We start from the raw sequence: 21,977 nt of genomic DNA, 5'->3' as shown, positions 1-21,977 counted from the left end.
ATAGCAGCAATGATAATACTCACCATGATAACATTATTATTCATAACAGATATTTGGTAGACATCACTATTATTATACACTAGGTTCTGTTCTGTGATTGCCTATATGTGCTAACACTGAAGGCTGATGTATAGTAGAAGAAGTTGACCTATTATCCATCTGACTACATGGGATGGGGAAATTGGGGGAAAGGCAAAATTTACAAACTGTCTAGTGGGTTGACTCTAAAGGAAGATAGATTTCTGCTCATTTTTAGTAAAAATTTTAAACTATAGTTGTCTAAAATTAGAACAAAATATTTGTTCAGGATGTAATAGAGATAATCCAAGAATAATGTGAATGGTAGGACATGAGAGGGTCTCAAACCCAACTCCCCAGTGAAATAGACTGAGAAGGTTTATTAAAAAGTACTTGAGCCCACACCAAACAATTGAAACTCAGTCTGGGTGTGTGGCTCAGGTGGCTATGTTACTTTCAAACTGCCTAAGTGAATATGCTATGTAATGATATGCAAGGATCATTTGCTTAAATGTTTCTTGGAATCCTTTTTACCACCCAAGATGGATTGACTATATGAAATTTATTACTGGTTTGAAATTATAAAACCCCGAGAAGGTCTTTCTCCATAGTGCCTGTGAAAGTATTGAGTAATAGAAATCAAAGAGAGATAAAATAATATGTTCACAATTCCTCTTAATGATTTTTATGATAGTCAAGAATACTGGGATATCCTATGTGCGATCATCAATCTGTAGTAATATACAGGCCAAATATGTCAAATCCTAGAATTATCTCTGAGGTCTTGCCATCTACTCTTTCAGATCACCTCTCCTATCACGTAAGAACCTACTTTGTGTTCTATATGACTGGCTCCTGTTTTCATGTAACTCTCAGCTTTGGGTAATGAAACTTAAGATTTTATTCTTCCAGGACATATCTTACTTTAGTTGGGTATAGGAATTAAATCTCTTACTTTGCTTGAAGTGTGGAAGAGGTTTAGGGATAAAGAGATCTTTTACATCCCTCAACAAATATTATGGCCCTCAAACCCTGAATCACATACATATATATCCACACAATTTTTAAAATTTCATTACTTTAGATTATGTTCTATGATATTTTTATTTTATTTCATATTTTTAAGTTCTTTTAAAATGTCCATTGTAAATCCACTAAATTTTTCCATAACTTACTGTTGAGTCATGAGTCATGACCCAAAGTTTAAAAAACTATGAATTATCTTAGGACATGAGAAGAACCTAATATTTGATAAATAAGAATATTCTATTTAAGTTGACAGAAGCTTGATTATAACCAAGAACTGAAAAGAAGAACAGACTCATTGTTGAAGACAGTCCTAAATACAATCAACCCATTGTTCCCATTGGTTCCACATCTGAAAATTCAACCAACCATGGAACAAAAATATTCAGAAAAGATAATTATGTCTGCACTGAATATGCACAGACTATTTCATTTTTTTATTATTGCCTGGATGGTGTACTACAACAACTATTTACATTGCATTAAGTATTCTAAGTTTTCTGCAGGTGATCTAAAGTGTATTAGACCACATACTTTGGGTTTTGTTCATTTTCTTATATAGGACTTGAATATCTAAAGATTTTGGTGTCCACAAAGGTCCTGGAACCACACTCTTGAAGATACCCAAGTACGACTGTATTATTCATTTTAGTTATTTCAGTTGAGTTGGTACCTGATGACTCCTTGCCAGCCAGCCAGAGGCCATGCTCTATGCTAGGCTGCTGGTCCTTGAAGTCCTGGAGATGCTGATGGCTACAAATAATAGTGACCCAACTCTAAATTATCAGGCTCCTGAGTGATTGAAATAATTGAAGCATCCCCTTAACACTTTTGTGACCTTGACTATTTTTGAACCAGTCTGTCTGAAGTTTGTTTCTTCTACAGTTTTATGTTGTACCAACTTCACCATACTTACCATTTGGTGTTTGCTAGCCCATTAATTAACCACATCTTTGGGTAATATTTACCTGTTCAATCAAATATTTTGGGAAGAATCAGCACCTTTTTAGAAATTCTCAAATATGTTAATGATCTAAAACATTCCTGGGGTTCAGTCATTCCTTCTACATTTTGCTATAGTACTTGAACAGAAGAAAGGAAATGTCCAGTTGAGTTTTTTTTAAAGATCCAATCAATGAACAGTAAAATGCCCTCCAATGGAAATTCAAATTAGTAAATGAGCAATTTTTTTTCTAAAATGATCCCTGTCACTGACATAACAGGTTTCATCATATTTCCAGATTTTTATGCTTATCTTGTAATTCTTACCATTTCTTTTCTAACCATTTTTAAAAAAACATTTTTTCTGTACTCCTTTGAAATACAGCCACTCTACTAATTATTTTTCCTAGCATTATTCCCAAATCCAAGGATTAAAATCATTAGTTTTAGGCATTTATAACACATTTAATGCAAATTGTAGTATATTACAATAATTTACAGTATCTCTATTACAAATTATCACTCCACTTAGTAACTAATGGGATGAAGAACAAAAGACTGACTAATTCTTAACCTGATGGAGTAGTTGAAAAGTGGACATTTTAGTAAAGGCAGATATTTAGAGTGACAATTTTCAGGGGAGGCCACAAAACATAGATGTATTTAACCTGGTATGAGATGGAAATATTTCAATCCAGAGTTCCATGAATGCAATATTGGCTTTTATTCCCTTTTTACTTGTGTGTCTTCATCTAAGGAGTTTTAAACATATAACCAGAGATTAGGCACAACATTTTGTATTCCACTTTATTGTAATCCTATTTCTTTTCCATTTCTTTTTGTTAGTCACATTGCTCTAATTTCTCTTTTGTCCATTCCAGTATCTATGATATCAGAGAGTTGTCAGTCTAGGTATTACACAGGGACTGAAAGTTAGGTAGTCTATAAACAAGTTCAGAGTCGGTGAACTCAAGGGGCTTCCATAGCCTAGACAGCTCATAGCAAGAGTCTCGGGTGATTGCTGACGTCATAAATAAGAGTGCCAATTGTTAAATCAACAACGGGAGTCACTGGGTACATGCTCCCCACGTAGGATCTCTTTCCTTATGTGTTTTACTATGAAACTTAAAAACAACACTACTAGTCGAACAATACCCTATACCTTGTGCGGTTGTGTGAGTACAGTCTGTTGAAATCCTTGCTTAGTATATACTAAGTTGATCTTCAGTATATGAAGGTAATTGAAAATGAAACTCGATGAAGGGCAGGATGGGAGAGGGAGTGGGAGAGGGGAGGGCCACGGGAGGGAGGGAGGTTGTGGGGGAGCCACAACAATACAAAAGTTGCACTTTGTAAATTCATATTTATTAAATAAAAAAACTATATAACAAACAAAAAAAAGAAAAAAAAGAACTTAATACTTTACCCTTTTAGTATTTTTTACGTTCTACTTAAAACTATTGGTTGAACTCTGTAATTAATACACAATTACTCTTAGGTGTTTAATTAATGCTATAACTAGTACTCAAATAGTATTTTACACTTTGTGTTTCTGTGTGGGTGCAAACTGTTGAAATCTTTACTTAATATATGCTAAATTGATCTTCTGTATATAAAGATAACTGAAAATTAATCTTGATGTGAATGGAAGGGGAGAGGGAGTCGGAGAGGGGAGTGTTGTGGGTGGGAGGGAAGTTATGGGGGTGGGGAAGCTATTGTAATCCATAAGCTGTACTTTGGAAATTTATGTTCATTAAATAAAATTTTAAAAAAGTTAGGTAGTCTAATGTTCTGATCCTTCTGAAGAGACATTGAGACAATCCTAGACTCTGTAACAGCAGAAATAATTCTACCCCTAGAAAACATTCTAAGAATTTGGCCAATATTATTGTTTACTCATAATATCCTTGCTACATGACTATTAGTTATGAATTGACAACTTCTGTAGCTACCTACTCTGTATTTGACTCCAGAACAACCTTTGCAGAGTTGATGGCTGCAAGAACAAATAAAAGGAGTTTTTGATGTAGTTCTTTCTGCCCATCACACTCTCCTCAGCTGTAATTTCTAAACTGCCTGATATTGCAGTGTTACTAAAAGGATGCTGTGTTCACCTGAATGAGAAGCTTTCTTGGGATTGTTTTGCTGCATTTGCAAAAGCTCATGTAACACTGTCAGGCAATGTCTTCGGTTCTGAAAGTACAGTTGGAGTCCTCAACCATAAATATTTTGGGTTGCAGATCACTGTAATGAAAGGTCAAGTTTCTCTCTCTCTCTCTTGTGTGTGTGTGTGTGTACATGTATGTAATTTTTAACTAAGAAGCAGAAAAAGAAAGCAATACCATCCTGCCACACACCAAAGAGCTGCCATCTGCTGATCCACTCCCCAAATGCTCGCAACACCCAGGAACTCAATCCAGATCTCCCATATGCGTGGCAGGAACCCAACTACTTGAGCTAGCATCTCTCCCTCCCAGGGTCTGCATTCACAGCAAATGGAGTTGGGAGCCAGAGCCAGGCATTGAGCCCAGGCTCCCTAAAGTGGGAGGCAGGTATCTTTTTTTAAATTTATTTATTTGAAAGACAGAGTGACAGAGAGAGAGAGAGAGAGAGAGAGAGAGAGAGAGACAGAGGTCTTCCATCCACTGGTTCCTCCAAGTCTCCCATGTGGATGCAGGGAACCAAGCAGTAGGACCATCCTCCACTGCCTTCCCAAGTGCATTAGCAGGGAGCTGGATTGGAAGTAGAGCAGCTGGGACTTGAACTGGTGCTCATATCGTAAGCTTAACCCACTATTCTGGGAACGCTGGCCCCAAGGCAGGCAGACATTTTAACTGCTAAGCTAAATACTGCCCCTGTGTGTGTACTTTTAAATAGTGTGGGACAATGGATGATGTAAATACATACTCACAAAAGAAAGGGTACCATTTACAAATATTGTGCATAATCTCCACTCATTCTGTTAGTTTAATCCCTTTGACACCTTTGCTCTTCTTACTTTCAAAAAAATATAAGCTCCTTTCCCTATACTTCTTACTTTATGTGAACCTGTTGTGCCAATTGCAAAATGTAACTTTTAGCATAGTACTCCTCCCCACACTTCATAATAATATTATTTTTTTTATTTTTTTATTTTTTATTTTTGACAGGCAGAGTGGACAGTGAGAGAGAGAGACAGAGAGAAAGGTCTTCCTTTTCCATTGGTTCACCCTCCAATGGCCGCCGCCGCCAGCGCTGCGGCCGGCGCACTGCGTTGATCCCATGGCAGGAGCCAGGTACTTATCCTGGTCTCCCATGGGGTGCAGGCCCCAAGCACTTGGGCCATCCTCCACTGCACTCCTTGGCCACAGGAGAGAGCTGTCCTGGAAGAGGGGCAACCGGGAAAGAATCCGGCGCCCGACTGGGACTAGAACCCGGTGTGCTGGTGCCGCAAGGCAGAGGATTAGCCTAGTGAGCTGCGGAGCCGGCCCAATATTATTTTAAAAATAGTTTCTGATTGTGGACTGGTTATTAATCTGACTGAGCTTCATTTATTTAATTTATAAATAAAGGCCTTAGTATCTATTATAATTAGGATAATGCTAATTATATTATAATAATGTTATTATTATAACAGATAATCTCCAATTTTTAGTGGCTTAACACAATATAGAAACTTATTACTCATCACATTCTTTTTTATCTCACTTTTTTCAGAATTATGAAGTTTATTTCTTTCCAGTCTACAATATTTATTTATTTATTTATTTATTTATTCAGTTAGTTTTTAACTGGTTAAATATAGTTCATAGATACAATACTGAGAATATAATATTTTCTTTCTCCCTCCCTACTCTAGTCTCCCTCCCTCCCTCCCTCTTCCTTTTCCCCTTCTCCCCTTCACTTCCACTCATCACATTCTGATATGGGTGTTCTTTGGGGCCTTCCCTCCTATTATATCTGTTCTATTGTTTTCTTCTGTCTAAATAATATTGTCAGTTTTTTGAAATTTATTCAGAATAACAAATTGTTAGTCCTAGAGGAAATTTAAGGTTGAGTACTCTAAGGTACTAGAACATAGTGGTTGAGAGTGTAGCTTCTCGAATCAAATAAGCTTGCATGTATTCATTTCTATTTGAAAAGACAAACTCCGAGAATAGTGTTCTTATCTATAAAGTACCATTAGTAATATTACCCTGCTTATAAAGTTGTTGTTCAGGTTAAATCAGAATGTTTGCAAAGCTCTTAGCATGGTCCCCAGCACAAAGTCAATGTTTGATATAATTTAGCTATCATTATTCTTTACTGAAAAAAATTCCAAGACTGTTCTGCACAGGATTTTTGCATATGTGGAGAAAAAGGCTGGGGTGCTTGGTATGTCTGAAAGGACTATCATCTCAGAATAGCTTCTTCACTGGCCTCCTCCATACATTTTATTCCCATATTAGTCTCACCTTTAGGATAAATGTTTGTAGCTTTCTTCTAAAATTGTGACATGAAATGGGCAGTGTGTTGATCCCCTGCTATAATACCTCTAGTTGATGCTCTCTCTAGTGTGATGGCATCCGAATGAGCCCAATCACCAGAGCACCCAGGTGTTCCCTTTTGGATACACTCTGGCACTGAACAGTGCTTTCTTTGGCAATATTTTTCATTCCAGAGCTGCCAGTAGAGTTGAGCTCAACAAGCTAAATATTAGCATAATCTATGTTAGATGTTAGTCCTTCTAGAAAAGGGCTCTCCTCTACTCACAACTCCCCACCCCAGCCACACTTGTATTTTCTTTTTATAAACTCCTTACTCTAGGCACAAGATAATTTCTATCTAGGAGACACTACTTTGGAAATTGCTAATTAGATACTACTGTCTAATATCCAAGGACTTATATTTATTAGGATTCAGTAATTGGTGTAAAGAACCTGAGATACCATACAATATTTGATGGTGTCTGTTTGTGGACAAAATAGGTAATATCTTTAACAATATCTTCTCAAGTTATTTTCTTATTTCTTAATATCATTCCCCTGACCTGCATTTTGTAATTTCATTCATTTTCAGGGGGGAAGTGGTTTGCTTGTAGAAGCAGGGAAATAAGATACAACACATATGTCATTGCTTCTGACTATGCTCTTGGAATGTCCTTAAATTTTTGTTCCTACTAATAGAAGCCATGTCAGGCAAATGTATCCATGACCATTTGGCTCAATCTTGTTCTTGCCTCTTTGGTCCAGCTTATTTTTACTAAGTCTTGCCAATACTGATGTTCACTCAAAAGCATGTCTCCACATTTCTTTCCTAGTGATCTTTTTTCTGGTTCTCCCTTTCAATGCTCATGACTCAACTAATACGATTTTCAAACACTCAGTTTCTCTTTTTTCCCATTGTTTAATTTTTGAAAATTTATAGATTTTTCTAATAAAATTTTAGACTGTAACTATTCTTGTTGGTGTAACTCCTATTGGATAATCATGTAAGTCTTGCAATTGCCCATTTTCACTTACAACAAATATTTAGATCAGAATTAAATCTAAGAACAGGGAAGAGAGTAATTTTACTTTTAAGTTTAACTAGATAAAGCATACAATGGTATAAAATTTAAAACTTATGTAAGGGGTACACAGTGGAATGATTCCTTTGCAGTCTCTTCTTAGTCATTCAATTACCCCCCAAAAGCAAACAAAGGTTATCAATTTTCCTGATTCTTTCCACAGATACATGTATGTATGTATTTTTTTCATTTTCAAAACAAGTGATAGCATTCTAAATGCACTTCTTTTCACCTTATTGTTTTCCCCACTTTATTTTAATGTTCATTCCTTTTTATGTGCTTACAAGTTACAATTTAAAAAGAATATTTTAATTTGGTGGTCAGTGCTGTGGCATAGTGGGATCAGCCGCCACCCACAGCACCAGCTTCCCATATGGGAGTCAGTTCAAGTCCTGGCTGCTCCACTTCCAATCCAGCTCCCTGCTAATGTGCCTTGGAAAGCAGAAGTGGACATCCCAAGTGCTTGGGCTCCTGTCCCCACATGGGAGACCTGGAAGGAGCTCCTAGCTCTATCTTCAGCCTAGCATAGCTCTGGCTGCTGCAGCCATTTGGGAAGTGAACCAGCTGATGGAAGACCTCTCTCTCTCTCTCTCTCTCTCTCTGTGTGTGTGTGTGTGTGTGTGTGTGTGTGTAACTCTGCCTTCCAAATAAATAAAATAAATCTTTTAAAAATCACTTATTTATTTGAGAGAGGGATGAACACACACACACACAGAGAGAGAGAGAGAGAGAGAGAGAGATTGATTCAGAGAGGGTGATTCCATTCATTGGTCCGTTCCTCAAATGCCCACAATGGGACCAGTTGAGGGGTGGATACTCAGAGCCAAAAACTCAATCCAACTCTCTTGGGTGGATAACAGGAACTCATTGCTTAAGCCAGCACCACTGCCTCACAAGGTCTTCATTACCAGAAAGCAAGAGTCAGGGGCCAGAGCTGGACATTGAACCCAGGTACTCTGATATTGGATATGGACATCTTAACTTCTAGACTAAATGCCTTTTCCACAAGTTGTTAACTCTGAAACATTCATGGTATTCTGTTGAATGGGAGTGTTTAATTTTGGCCAGTCTTCTATGGAATATCATTTAGATTATTTCAGTCTTTGGCTATTACAAATAGTTGCTGCAATGAGTAATCTCACACTTACATAAATAATTCTGCAGACATGCAAGCACATCTGTTTCATAAATTCCTGGGAACGGTATTGCAGGATCAAAAAATCTTTGATTTTGATAAACTATTGGCAGGTTCTTCTCAATAGTAGCTGTAAATTTATAATCTAACCAGCAATGGAATAAGAAGCATTAATATGATAGAACTTCCCTGGACACTAGTCTAAACAGGGTGCTATTAATTTTGTAGACACAAAAAATGATTGATTTAAAATTCTTCTGTATTATGAAGGAGTTATGACATTTTCAGTCATTATGAAGGTACACCAAAAAGTTCATGGAAAAACAGAAGTAAAAGATAAATTAAATTTATTTTGGTGCAAAAATTGAAAATGTACATAGTTTTTTCATGCTATTCATTTTCTGTGAACTATTTGAAGATCCTTCATGTATTTATTTTTTATTTGTGAGATGACTTTTGGTGTCTTTCTCATTAATTTGTAAATTTTAATTACACACTAGGAAAGCCAGCTGTGTATCTGTATTAAGGGCTGCATAGCTCTCACCCCCTAGCCTTCTTTTGTTATTAGAGGTTTCTGCTTGTTTGTCCAGGCTTTGTCACAGGTTTTAAAAACTGATATAATCATATTTCTCATATATTTTATTTCATGGCTTTTAGTTTTATTATACTCTATTAAATGCCTGTCTTATCCCGAAATTATGAAATAATTATCCTTTGTTACCTTCTTATTACTTGTGATTTTATTTTGTTAACATCTAGATCTCTGATCCATCTGGACCATGTTTTAGTTTTGGATATATGGGACAGATCCAATTTTCATTGTGTTTTCCAGATGGCCACCCAGTTGTCCCAACACCTTTTATTGATTTTTTATTACCAACTTGAAAAACAAGTTTCATCTTATACTTAATCCACTTAAACAATTACACTTTTACAAGGGACTGATGTCTTTGCTGTCTAACAATGCTATCTCTATTTCTACTACCACATTTTCTTTCTTGATTCTATAGTTTATATGCACTGTATAAGCCAGTTAATGCAGGACTGATTATGCAAGAATTCAACTGGATGGAGGCTCTTATAGTTTGATATTAACTCAGTAGTGACTGCCTTCTTTTTGTGTAACTCATAGGTTCTTAATATTTGGGGAAGATTTATAGCCCTTCTCTGTATAACGCTTTATCTTCATCTTAGAAAAATGGTTCGAAACCTTGATTTGAGAGAAGCACATCAGCAATTTTTCAAAAATGCAGATATCCTGACACCAGAGATTAATTGATAAAGAATGGCACTCAGGATTCTTTTTACAAAGCAAATTCCCAGGTTATAGGAATAGCAAGGGTTGAGAAACCTTGCTTACAAGTATATTCTATCTTTTTAAATTCTTCTACATAAACAGTGATAATAATCCCTTTTCATATCTTGTCTACAATATTTAATTCTTTTTATCAAATTCTTTTGCTTTAATATTTTCTTATTTTCCTTACATAGAATACCACCATGGTCATAATTAGCCAATAAAATATTTGAAAACTTTTTCACTTAACACATGTTAACTGGGTATCTTTTATGAATAAGGGGTTGTGGTAAGTTTAGAATATTGAATGAGGAACAAAGCTATCACTTTGTAGAACAGTGTTGGTGTTTGAACAAAATCACCATTAAGCTAGGGAAACCACCAGATTATAAGTCACTTATCGATGTCAGAAATCATTGAATATATAGTAAAATCGAGGGCACTCCTTCCAGAATCATTTGGAAAACTTATACACATGTATTAAAATTGTCCTTGAGCTCTAGGGTTTAATGAAGTTTGATACTACAATATAATTTAGTATAATATCATGTCCAGGTATGAAATTATTCTCACATTTGCTTCTAGTAGATACTTATTGAAATAATGCCATAGGTTTAAATGTGCTATTTCCTCATAGTGAAAATAAGATTGAAATCATAGATACTTGACTGGAATTTAATATACATTAACTGTTGCTTTTATTTAATGACATTGAGTATTGCAATACAAAGTTAACCTTAAATTTATAAAATAACATTGCTACAGTGACTGTTGGTAAGAAATATCTAGTGAATAACAATTTAAAGTACCATTTAATACCAATTAGTGTTGAATATTGATATTTAGTTATCTAAAATACAATTTTTCCTCAAATACAATAATGCTAAAGGAAGGAAATATCTTTTTAAAAAAGGTTTATTTTATTATGAGTGGGAATAGGAAACAAAGAAGGAAGAAGGGTGGGAGCATGGGCAGGAGGGAGGGTTAGGTGGGAAGAATCACTATGTTCCTGAATCTGTATATATGAAATGCATGAAATTTGTGTATCTTAAATAAAAAAATTTTAAAGTTTCTTTTATTATCTGCAAGGCAGAGTTATAGAGAGAGACGGAGAGACAGAGAGCGATCTTCCATCTTCTGATTCGTTCCCCTAATGGCAACAGCAAGGGCTGAGCAATGCAAAAGCCAGGAGACAGGACCTTCATCCATGTCTCCCACACAGGTGGCAGGAGTGCTTTAGCAGGGAGCTCGATCAGAACTGGAGATGCCAGGACTCAAACCTCTGGGTCTCTATATGATATGACTGCATTGCAGGTGGTGGCTTAACCCACTGCCCCACAACACTAGCCCTAAGAAAATCTATTTAATGGCTTATAAAAGATTGAAAATCAGGTATGCTTATTTCTCTTTTAAAAGTACATTTAGCTCTACTTTTTGTGGAATAATGTGGGAATCAGAATGTCAGCATAATGTGCAATTTTTTGTGAGAAAATGTTTTTCCGTTAACTTTCCATTTTGGGACAGCATCAATGATTTTAGTTAAAAAAATTTTTGGCCGGCGCCGCGGCTCAATAGGCTAATCCTCTACCTAGTGGCGCCGGCACACCAGGTTCTAGTCCCGGTCGGGGCACCGGATTCTTTCCTGGTTGCCCCTCTTCCAGGACAGCTCTCCCCTGTGGCCAGGGAGTGCAGTGGAGAATGGCCCAAGTCCTTGGGCCCTGCACCGCATGGGAGACCAGGAGAAGCACCTGGCTCCTGCCTTCGGATCAGCGCGGTGAGCCGGCAACAGCGCACCAGCCGTGGTGGCCATTGGAGGGTGAACCAATGGCAAAGGAAGACCTTTCTCTCTGTCTCTCTCTCTCTCACTATCCACTCTGCCTGTCAAAAAAAATTTTTTTTAAATAACATTTTCCCATAGTTGTTTATTATTTGCTTTGGAATGCAGAAAGATTCATTCCTGAAAACCAGGAAGGAAATTATGTTTTTCCCATGTTCAGGAATTAACTTGTGTCCACTTATTAAGACAGCTATTTAATGTGAGTCTTCCTTTACTGTTGATACTGTTGTAAAATTGAATATCCCTCTGTGAGTTTCACCAGGGGATTAAATACTTGGCATATAGAACTTAAAGTACTGCACTAAGGATTCTCATTTCTAAGAACTAACTTCATCCCTCTCAATGCATCTTCCTTCTAATATATATAATTCTTGAAGTGCCATAAAATAAAATGGAAGTATTTGTTAACATTAATGTGTGCTAATTAAAAAAAAAAGATTACTGGTGGTGGGAGGTAGATGGCCAAATGACATAATACATTGAAATGTAGGGATTTCTTAAGCTTGCTGAGGGAGGGGGATTTGGACATTGAAACATCTTACATCATCTCTCACAGAAATGAGGTAAACACAGCCAAATTTGCTATTATGGGAATAGAAGGGACAAGTTCTCAATCCTCACTGGTTTGCTCTTTGCACCCCAGATGCTGGACTTGCTTGTCCTTCACATAGACATTTTATCCCACCACAGAGACAGAGGATATCCATCTGTATTTTCACAAATCAGTCAACTCCCTTAGAGTCTTCTTCCCATGCTTTTCTGATATTAAAACTTCCATTTTTCTTAAACTTCTTGCCATATACTATATAGATTTAACTATGTATCTGTCATTGTTTCTGAATATCATGTGTATTTTGATTCACATACCCATTTATTTATTCATTCCTTGGTCCTCACACACAAAGCTTTTGAGGCATGATGTACACATTTTAACTACATATCAGAGTCTCTTCCCTCCACTTCTTTTGATGTAGCATTGCTATACATCCTGTAACAATGTTACATGGCAAGCAGTAGAAAGCAGTAAACAGTACTAAGAGAAGGAAGGCTCTGGCTGTCAGTGTAAATGTAAATAACAGCTGTTCTACTCAAACTGTTTTAAAAACTACCATGCGGTGAGGGCTTTGCATAAAATGGGACAGAGCCTCAAGAATCAAGTTTTAGCACAAAATTGTAGAGGCATGATGCCATCTTCATGTTTGTACTGTTTCATTTTTCCTACTATTGCATAAATGGTAGAGGAAATATATGTATATTTATATATGTAATATTCTCTGTTAAAATGTTATTTAAATATCATTTCTGTGTCAACACTGCAATGTACAGCTACATTAATACATATAACTCAACTTGTTATACAAAGGAAATATGACAAATTACGTTATTGTGTTAGTTGCAAGATACTGTTTGAATTTTTTATCATTTTATTTGAAGGAAGAGAAACACATACAAATAGAGACAGCGAGAGATCTTCCCCTGTGTGTTACTCCCCCAAATACCTGGAACAGCCAGGGCTATGTGAGGTTGAAAGCAGGAGACCAGCACTCTATCTGTGTCTACCTACTTGAATCATCATCTGCTGCCTAGATAGGAAGTGAGGTAGCTGGCATTCAAACCCAGCGCTTTGATATGGCATGGGGGCATCTCAAGCTATGACTTAACACACTTTGCCAAATGCTGACCAAAAAGTTTATCCTCTGGTCAAGTGTTGTAACATTATTTCATAGGTCAACATTTAAGGTTTTTTTAAATCACTAAATTTGAAATTTCTTGAATAATCTTTCTCTCATTTTTTCTAGCAAGTGACCATGCTATACAGCACTTAAATGTCCTTTAAGTGTCATTTTGTCTACAAAATATGCAGAGATTTTCTTTCTTTATTGGTTAAAGGGATTTAACTACTGGTAATAGACACTTGATTGATTTATTTATTTATTTATTTGACAGGCATAGTGGACAGTGAGAGAGAGAGAGACAGAGAGAGAAAGGTCTTCCTTTGCCGTTGGTTCACCCTCCAATGGCCGCCGCAGCTGGCGCACTGCTGCCGGCACACCACGCTGATCCGAAGGCAGGAGCCAGGTGCTTCTCCTGGTCTCCCATGCGGTGCAGGGCCCAAGGACTTAGGCCATCCTCCACTGCCTTCCCGGGCCACAGCAGAGAGCTGGCCTGGAAGAGGGGCAACTGGGACAGATTCCGGTGCCCCGACTGGGTCTAGAACCTGGAGTGCCGGCGCCGCAGGCGGAAGATTAGCCTAGTGAGCCGTGGCGCCCACTGTAAACACTTTAAAAATATTGTTCTGTAGTGGACATTTGGCCTAGCAGTTAAGATGTCAGTTGGGACATCTACAGCCTGTAGAGGAGTGCTTATTTCAATACCCAATCATAGGCCGGCGCCGTGGCTCACTAGGCTAATCCTCTGCCTTGAGGCTCCAGCACACCGGGTTCTAGTCCGGTTGGGGCTCCAGATTCTGTCCCGGTTGCCCCTCTTCCAGGCCAGCTCTCTGCTATGGCCCGGGAGTGCAGTGGAGGATGGCCCAAGTGCTTGGGCCCTGCACCCAATGGGAGACCAGGAGAAGCACCTGGCTCCTGCCTTCGAATCATTGCGGTGCACCGGCCACAGTGTGCCGGCCGCGACAGCCATTGGAGGGTGAACCAATGGCAAAGGAAGACCTTTCTCTCTGTCTCTCTCTCTCACTGTCCACTCTGCCTGTCAAAAAAAAAATACCCAATCACATTCTCAATTCTAGTTTCCTGCTAATGCACACCCTGGTAGACAGCCCATGAGGGCTAAAATGGTTGAGGCTATGCAACCCCCCATATTAGGCCAGAATTGAGCTCTGGCTCCTGACTTCGATCTGGCCCCTTCCTCTATGAAAAATTATTAGGAATATATTTGTCTTTTTTTAAAAGAAATTTTAGTCATAAGAAAGGCAAAAATATTTGAAAGTTACTTTCAGGATTATCTTTTATCAGTCCTGTTCTCTCATAAAATATCTTCCTATTTTCTATGATTATTAATTTCCCTTATCATCCTTTATAAATATGAATTTTCTAATATGAAGGACTAATACTTCTTTTTTCTGGAAAGCAGTATCTTAACTAAAAATATTTTCAATGATATGAACTAGCATATTTCATATATTACTTTTATATTTATGCATTCCTTCTCTTCCTCTCTACCAGTAAGTATGTTATTTCTTCCAAATATTAACTCATGAAATATTCTGTTATCTTGTGAACTTAACAAAGAATCAAATCCACCACCCTTTAATCTATTACCATGTTACACCCCAAGCAAGCATCATATGATTTATCATCAAGACTGCTTTTATGTCTTGTCTAAAATGTAATTATATGATTACTGCATCATCTCTCCATGATTTTCACTTTCTCCATCTTTGAACTTCTATAAAACACTTGATCTCTAACCCTCATTTTATATTTGTAATACAATATCTTATAGTATTATAATATCAATAGATATGCATATATTATAGAAAATGTTGATATGGATGCAATTAAGATCATAAAGTGCCATTAAAATATTTGGTTTGTTGTTGTCGTTGCTATGACGAGCATCTTCCTAGATACAGGACAATTTTTAGTGCCCCATTCAACCCCCATTACTCTTACCTAGCATTATGCTTTGAACAAAACAGGTGCTTAGTATGCATGCAATTAAACCTTGATGTTTTGAAAAGATTTATTTATTTTATTTATCTGAAAGACAAAAAGGATGAGAGAGAGAGGGAAAGAGAGAGAAGGAGAGGAAATCTTGATTTTTAACAAGTTTTAATGATTAGATAAGATTTGGTTTGATTGAGCTTTAAAAATACTAACTACTGTTTTCCAGTTTGCTTTCCACCACTAAATCTTAACTCCAGTGATAAACTACTTTAATCCTATTTCCTAAAAATTTACTCAAGTTTTAGATTTTGTGAAAGACAAGTTATTTTGATTGTATTATTCTTAAGCATAGTACATAGTGTTGTGATATACTTTAGAAATGTTATACATAGTGTTACAGTGTCCTGATGCCTTCCATACAGCCTAAAAATGCTGGTTCTGTAATCATAATACACTCTCCTTAACACCATAATATTACTAAATTCATATAATTCACTTAACTGCTTTCCAAGTGCTCCACCTTCTTTGAAAAGTTATTTGGACCCTATGCCAAATATTTTAATAGATCTCATGGAAAAGATACCTGATTATTTCAGATCTATTGAGAATAGGTTATAGGTTGAGTGATAACAAAATGACACATTGAACTTTTTCCCATGGAAATTAATGTGCAGAATGTTGGAAGTTTGCTTCATGATCAGAGCCACAGAGGGAGTCAAAACTCCTGGAATGTGTTTCTGTTTTGCTTTCCGCATCAATTTTCCCCTCCGCCTACCTGGTGGGTTGTTTCTCTATTTCTCAGTTTCTCCTCTTGGTTCTTCACCACATCCCCTCCAAAAAAGTTCTTTTTCTTGGACTGATGGAATGACTAGGAAGCATGGTTCATCTGACCACAGCCAGGAGTGCGGCTTGAAGAAAATGTAAGTGATTTCTGTCATTAAGGTTGGATATTGCTCAGAAACTGACTTGTGTTGTCTGCCAACAGGGGAAGCTTTGCACTTGGCTCGGGATTTTGGCTACACTTGTGAAACAGAGTTTCCAGCCAAAGCAGTAGGAGAACATCTTGCCAGACAACATATGGAACAGAAAGAACAGACAGCAAGAAAAAAGATGATCCTAGCCACCAAGTAAGCAGAGTGAGGAAGGCACTATGTGCCTCATCCTCAGTTTTTCCATTTTCTTTGAATGAGAGGACCAGTCTGGAAAACATCAGTTCTCTCCAGGAGGGGTTCTCACATTCCAGCAGCTACATGTACTAAACAAGGTCCTTCCTACCCCTCTTCACCATTGGCAAAATTGCCCTTGATCATTATTGGAGCTATCATGAAAACTGAGCACACAGAAATCCCAAGAAGATAAACTTGTGTGGGAAATGTAGACTCTAAGCTAATAAGCCTTTGATTGCTATGTAATTTGGCTTAAGGTACTCACTGTGCCTTAATAAATGAAGATAAAGATCTCAGAACACTATGAATGTTTGAGTAATGTGGCAAAAGGTGAGGATACAAATGTGCAAAAGAGACCCTGAGACCAAGGGTTGTCATCAGCTCCCATCTTCTCTTGTGTATAATTAAGCTAATAATGCCTTTGTGCCTCATGCTCTCAAGGTGATAGTGTATGAAATAAAACGTTCAATGTATGTAAAACTTCTGAAAACTGTAAAAAGCCTAATTAAAATAATGAGGGAAATAATGCAAAGGCAAATGTATCCATACAGTAAGGGGGAGCATGCATAAAATGACGTCTAAATTCCCTCTACCTGAAAGTTCTTTGAGAATTTAAGGCAGAATTGCCATTTACTGTGCAAAAGCTAGCAACACTACAAGCACCAGTGCAAGTCTTAGACAAAAGTTTCACAGAAAAGCCCTTCAGGTGGTAGCTAATTCTTACCATCTTTTTCTTACTGAAATAAGTTATTGTTGCATATAGATCATTAATAATCTCAAATAATTTCCTAATTCTCTATTCAGATTTTAGGGCTAATATAGATTTTAATTATTTATTAATTGGTTTCCTTTTTAATTAATAATTTATTTTTATTAACTAGAAAGGCAGAAAGAAACAGAAAGCAGACTGACAGAGATTCCCCCATCCATTGGTTTGCTGATCAAATGATCACAACAGCTGGGGCTGCAGATGGCTGAAACCAAAGCCCAGAACTCAATCTCAGTCTCCCATTGGGTGGCAGGCATCAAAGTACTTGAATCATCACTGCTACCTCCCAGGATGCCCATTAGCTGGAAACTGGATATGAAGTGGAGTCAAGATTTGAACCAGGGCTGGCGCTGTGGTGCAGCTGATTAAAGCCATGGTCTGAAGCACCGGCATCCCATATGGGCACTGGTTCTAGTCCCGGCTGCTCCTCTTCCAATCCAGCTCTCTGCTGTGGCCTGGGAAGGCAGTAGAGGATGGCCCAAGTCTTTGGACCCCTGCACTCATGTGGGAAGACCCGGAGGAAGCTCCTGGCTCCTGGCTTCGGATCAGCACAGCTCCGGCTGTTGCAGCCATCTGGGGAGTGAACCAGCAGATGGAACACCTCTCTCTCTGTCTCTACCTCTCTCTGTAACTCTGTCTTTCAAGTAAATAAAATAAATCTTAAAAAAAAAAAGAAGACTTGAACCAAGACACTCCAATATGGGATTTGTCCCAAGTGGCACTCTAACTACTGCACCAAGTGCTTGTCCCTTCATTTCTTTTGTAGGGGAAATGTTTTAGGATGAAGTATAAAGTAGATGATATAGAAGCACTACTTCCTAGGAACTGATGAAAAATAATTATTTAATAGCTTTACAACATGGTGGCTAAAATTCAAATTAGTTGATAATGCATAAAACCCAAACTAAATATTCCCTTTCCACTAGATTCTGGTCACATGAGTCTTTTTTTTTAATTTTTTTTAACTTTTATTTAATGAATATAAATTTCCAAAGTACGGCTTATGGATTACAATGGCTTCCCCCCCATAACATCTCTCCCACCCGCATCCCTCCCCTTTCCCACTCCCTCTCCCTTTCCATTCACATGAGGATTCATTTTCGATTCTCTTTATTTACAGACGATCACTTTAGCATACATTAAGTAAAGATTTCAACAGTTAGCTCCCACACAAACATAAAGTGAAAAATAATAGATGATTTTTTAAATGATGATGAAATCAGATCAGACCTATTGTCATGTTTAATCCCAGCGAGAGTCAAGTTGGGAATTAATAATTTCTTCTTTTTTTTACAGAAGATCAGTTTAGTATACATTAAGTAAAGCTTTCAACAGTTTGCACCCCCATAGAAACACAAAGCGAAATATACTGTTTGAGTACTCATTATAGCATTAAGTCTCAATGTACAGCACATTAAGGACAGAGATCCTACATGAGGAGTAAGTGCACAGTGACTCCTGTTGTTGACTTTACAAATTGACACTCCTGTTTATGGCATCAGTAATCTCCCTATGCACCAGTCATGAGTTTCCAAGGCTATGGAAGCCCCTTGAGTTCACCGACTCTTATCTTGTTTAGACAAGGTCATAGTCAAAGTGGAGGTTCTCTCCTCCCTTCAGAGAAAGGTACCTCCTTCTTTGAAGACCTGTTCTTTCCACTGGGATCTCACTCACAGAGATCTTTCATTTAGGGGTGGTGGTTTTTTTTTTTTTTTTTTTTTTTTTTTTGCCAGCGTGTCTTGGCTTTCCATGCCTGAAATACTCTCATGGGCTTTTCAGCCAGATCGGAATGCCTTTAGGGCTGATTCTGAGGCCAGAGTGCTGTTTAGGACATCCGCCATTCTATGAGTCTGCTGAGTATCTCGCTTCCCATGTTGGATCACTCTCCCCTTTATTTATTCTATCGGTTAGTATTAGCAGGTACTAGACTTGTTTAGTGCTCCCTTTGACTCTTAGTCCTTTCATTATGATCAATTGTGAACTGAAATTGATCACTTGGACTGGTGAGATGGCATTGGTACATGCCACCTTGATGGGATTAAATTGGAGTCCCCTGGTATGTTTCTAACTCTACCATTTGGGGCAAGTCAGCTTGAGCATGTCCCAAATTGTACATCTCTTCCCTCTCTTATTCCTACTCTTATGTTTAACAGGGATCACATTTCAGTTAAATTTCAACACTTAAGAATAACTGTGTATTAATTACAGAATTAAACCAGTCATATTAAGTAGAACAGACAAAAAAACTACTAAGAGGGATAATGTATTAAGTTGTTCATTAACAGTCAGGGCTATGCTGATCAAGTCACCGTTTCCCATAGTGTCCATTTCACTTCAACAGGTTTCCTTTTTGGTGTTCAGTCAGTTGTCACCGATCAGGGAGAACATATGGTATTTGTCCCTTTGGGACTGGCTTATTTCACTCAGCATGATGTGTTCCAGATTCCTCCATTTTGTTGCAAATGACTGGATTTCGTTGTTTCTTACTGTGGTATAGTATTCTAAAGAGTACATATCCCATAATTTCTTTATCCAGTTTACCGTTGATGGGCATTTAGGTTGGTTCCAGGTCTTAGCTATTGTGAATTGAGCTGCAATAAACATTAGGGTGCAGACCGCTTTTTTGTTTGCCAATTGAAATTCCTTTGGGTAAATTCCAAGGAGTGGGATGGCTGGGTTGAATGGTAGGGTTATCTTCAGGTTTCTGAGGAATCTCCAGACTGACTTCCATAGTGGCTTAACCAGTTTGCATTCCCACCAACAGTGGGTTAGTGTCCCTTTTTCCCCACATCCTCTCCAGCATCTGTTGTTGGTAGATTTCTGCATGTGAGCCATTCTAACAGGGGTGAGGTGAAACCTCATTGTGGTTTTGATTTGCATTTCCCTGATTGCTAATGACCTTGAACATTTTTTCATGTGCCTGTTGGCCATTTGGATTTCCTCTTTTGAAAAATGTCTATTGAGGTCCTTGGCCCATCTCTTAAGTGGGTTGTTGGTTTTGTTTTTGTGGAGTTTCTTGATCTCTTTGTAGATTCTGGTTATTAACCCTTTATCTGTTGCATAGTTTGCAAATATTTTTTCCCATTCTGTCGGTTGTCTCTTCACTCTCCTGACTGTTTCTTTTGCAGTACAGAAACTTCTCAATTTGATGCAATCCCAATAGTTGATTTTGGCTTTGACTGCCTGTGCCTCCCGGGTCTTTTCCAGAAATTCTTTGCCTGTGCCAATATCTTGAAGGGTTTCTCCAATGTTCTCTAGTAACTTGATGGTGTCAGGTCATAGATTTAGGTCTTTAATCCACGTTGAGTGGATGTTTGTGTAAGGTGTAAGGTAGGGGTCTTGCTTCATGATTCTGCACATGGAAATCCAATTTTCCCAGCACCATTTATTGAATAGACTGTCCTTGCTCCAGGAATTAGTTTTAGATCCTTGATCAAATATAAGTTGGCTGTAGATGTTTGGGTTGATTTCTGGTGTTTCAATTCTGTTGTATTGGTCTATCCATCTGTTTCTGTACCAGTACCAGGCTGTTTTGATTACAACTGCCCTGTAGTAGGTCCTGAAATCTGGTATTGTGATGCCTCCGGCTTTGTTTTTGTTTTTAATTTTAAGAATTATATGGAACATCTACCATCTGACAAGCTTGCTCAAGAAATTTGGTGTTTGTGCAGTATTTGTAGCTGTCTCTATTTGGGTTTAAATTATATTTATGCATTGATCTAAGAATACCAGCTAATTGTTTTGTTTTGCCCCAAAAAAGGGAAAAATAATAGATAATGGGATGGGAGGAAAGGATAGGCAAAGTGAAATAAAAGTGGGAAGTAATCACAGAGAGAATGAAGAATAAGAAACAGAGAAAGAAAATGATTAAAGCAGAAGAAAAATTGGGCTTAAATTTTGGACATTAAGCTTGATACCATGGAAGTTCCTGAAAACTGGCTGGTGGAGAGATCTAAATATAAATCTGTTCCATAGTATATCTTCTGGGGTTCTGTGCTTCTATTTTGTGTGTACTCTTTCAATCTTGACCCAGAGGGACTTTCATCAGTCATGTTTCAGTTTCTGTAGAAGGAACTTAAAGTGCATAGAGTTAGTTAGTTTGAATCTTTAATATAACCTCAGGAGAAAGATAAAGGCATGTTACAGATCAAGAGAATTATATAGTACTGGAAGGTAGTATTCCCCAAGCATTCCCAAAGTACAATACCATTCTGGCTGGTAGGTTCATAATGGTGCCCATGTAATACCCCTGAATGATCCTGCTATCCCATGAGAAAACACCTTCATATTTTCTACCTTCAAATTACTTTCATCAGGCATAGTTTACACTTTCATCCCTTAGTCCAAGAAATTCATCTTGTCCTGAGCCCAGGAACATTTCTGCAACTGTTTACCTCCACCATCTTCAACATTCTAAACACAAGATTTCATCTTCATGGAGTTTCCAACCACTGTTGAAGTGTTTGGGAGTCTCTAAGTGCACGCAAATTGAATCTGAGATTTTTGTTTTTTACAGAGTAAGAGGAATACTTCAATATTTGTCGAAGTTAGGCTGAGACATCCATTTTAGAGTAGTGAATTCAACCAGGTGGAAGTATTTTAATTTTCCCTGGGAACTACGTAATGTATAATAT

The 21,977-nt window shown here is 37.6% G+C and overlaps 1 protein-coding gene across 2 annotated transcripts in view; it reads left to right on the top strand.

The window, feature by feature from the left end:
- Positions 1–21,977, top strand: part of TFAP2D (transcription factor AP-2 delta) — a 74,737-nt gene that overhangs the window by 18,637 nt on the left and 34,123 nt on the right. For both annotated transcript variants that reach the window (XM_089333199.1, XM_008263039.5), the window contains one exon: positions 16,394–16,535. In XM_089333199.1, the coding sequence (XP_089189325.1) occupies positions 16,394–16,535 (142 nt within the window). The remainder of the gene's footprint in view (positions 1–16,393; positions 16,536–21,977) is intronic.

Source organism: Oryctolagus cuniculus, chromosome 5 (assembly GCF_051225735.1).
Source record: "Oryctolagus cuniculus isolate XC-2025 breed Fujian yellow rabbit chromosome 5, ASM5122573v1, whole genome shotgun sequence".
In the NCBI taxonomy this organism is placed as follows: Eukaryota; Metazoa; Chordata; class Mammalia; order Lagomorpha; family Leporidae; genus Oryctolagus; species Oryctolagus cuniculus.
The sequence above is the reverse complement of the archived record's forward strand: the minus strand, read 5'-3'. Positions and strand labels throughout refer to the sequence as shown.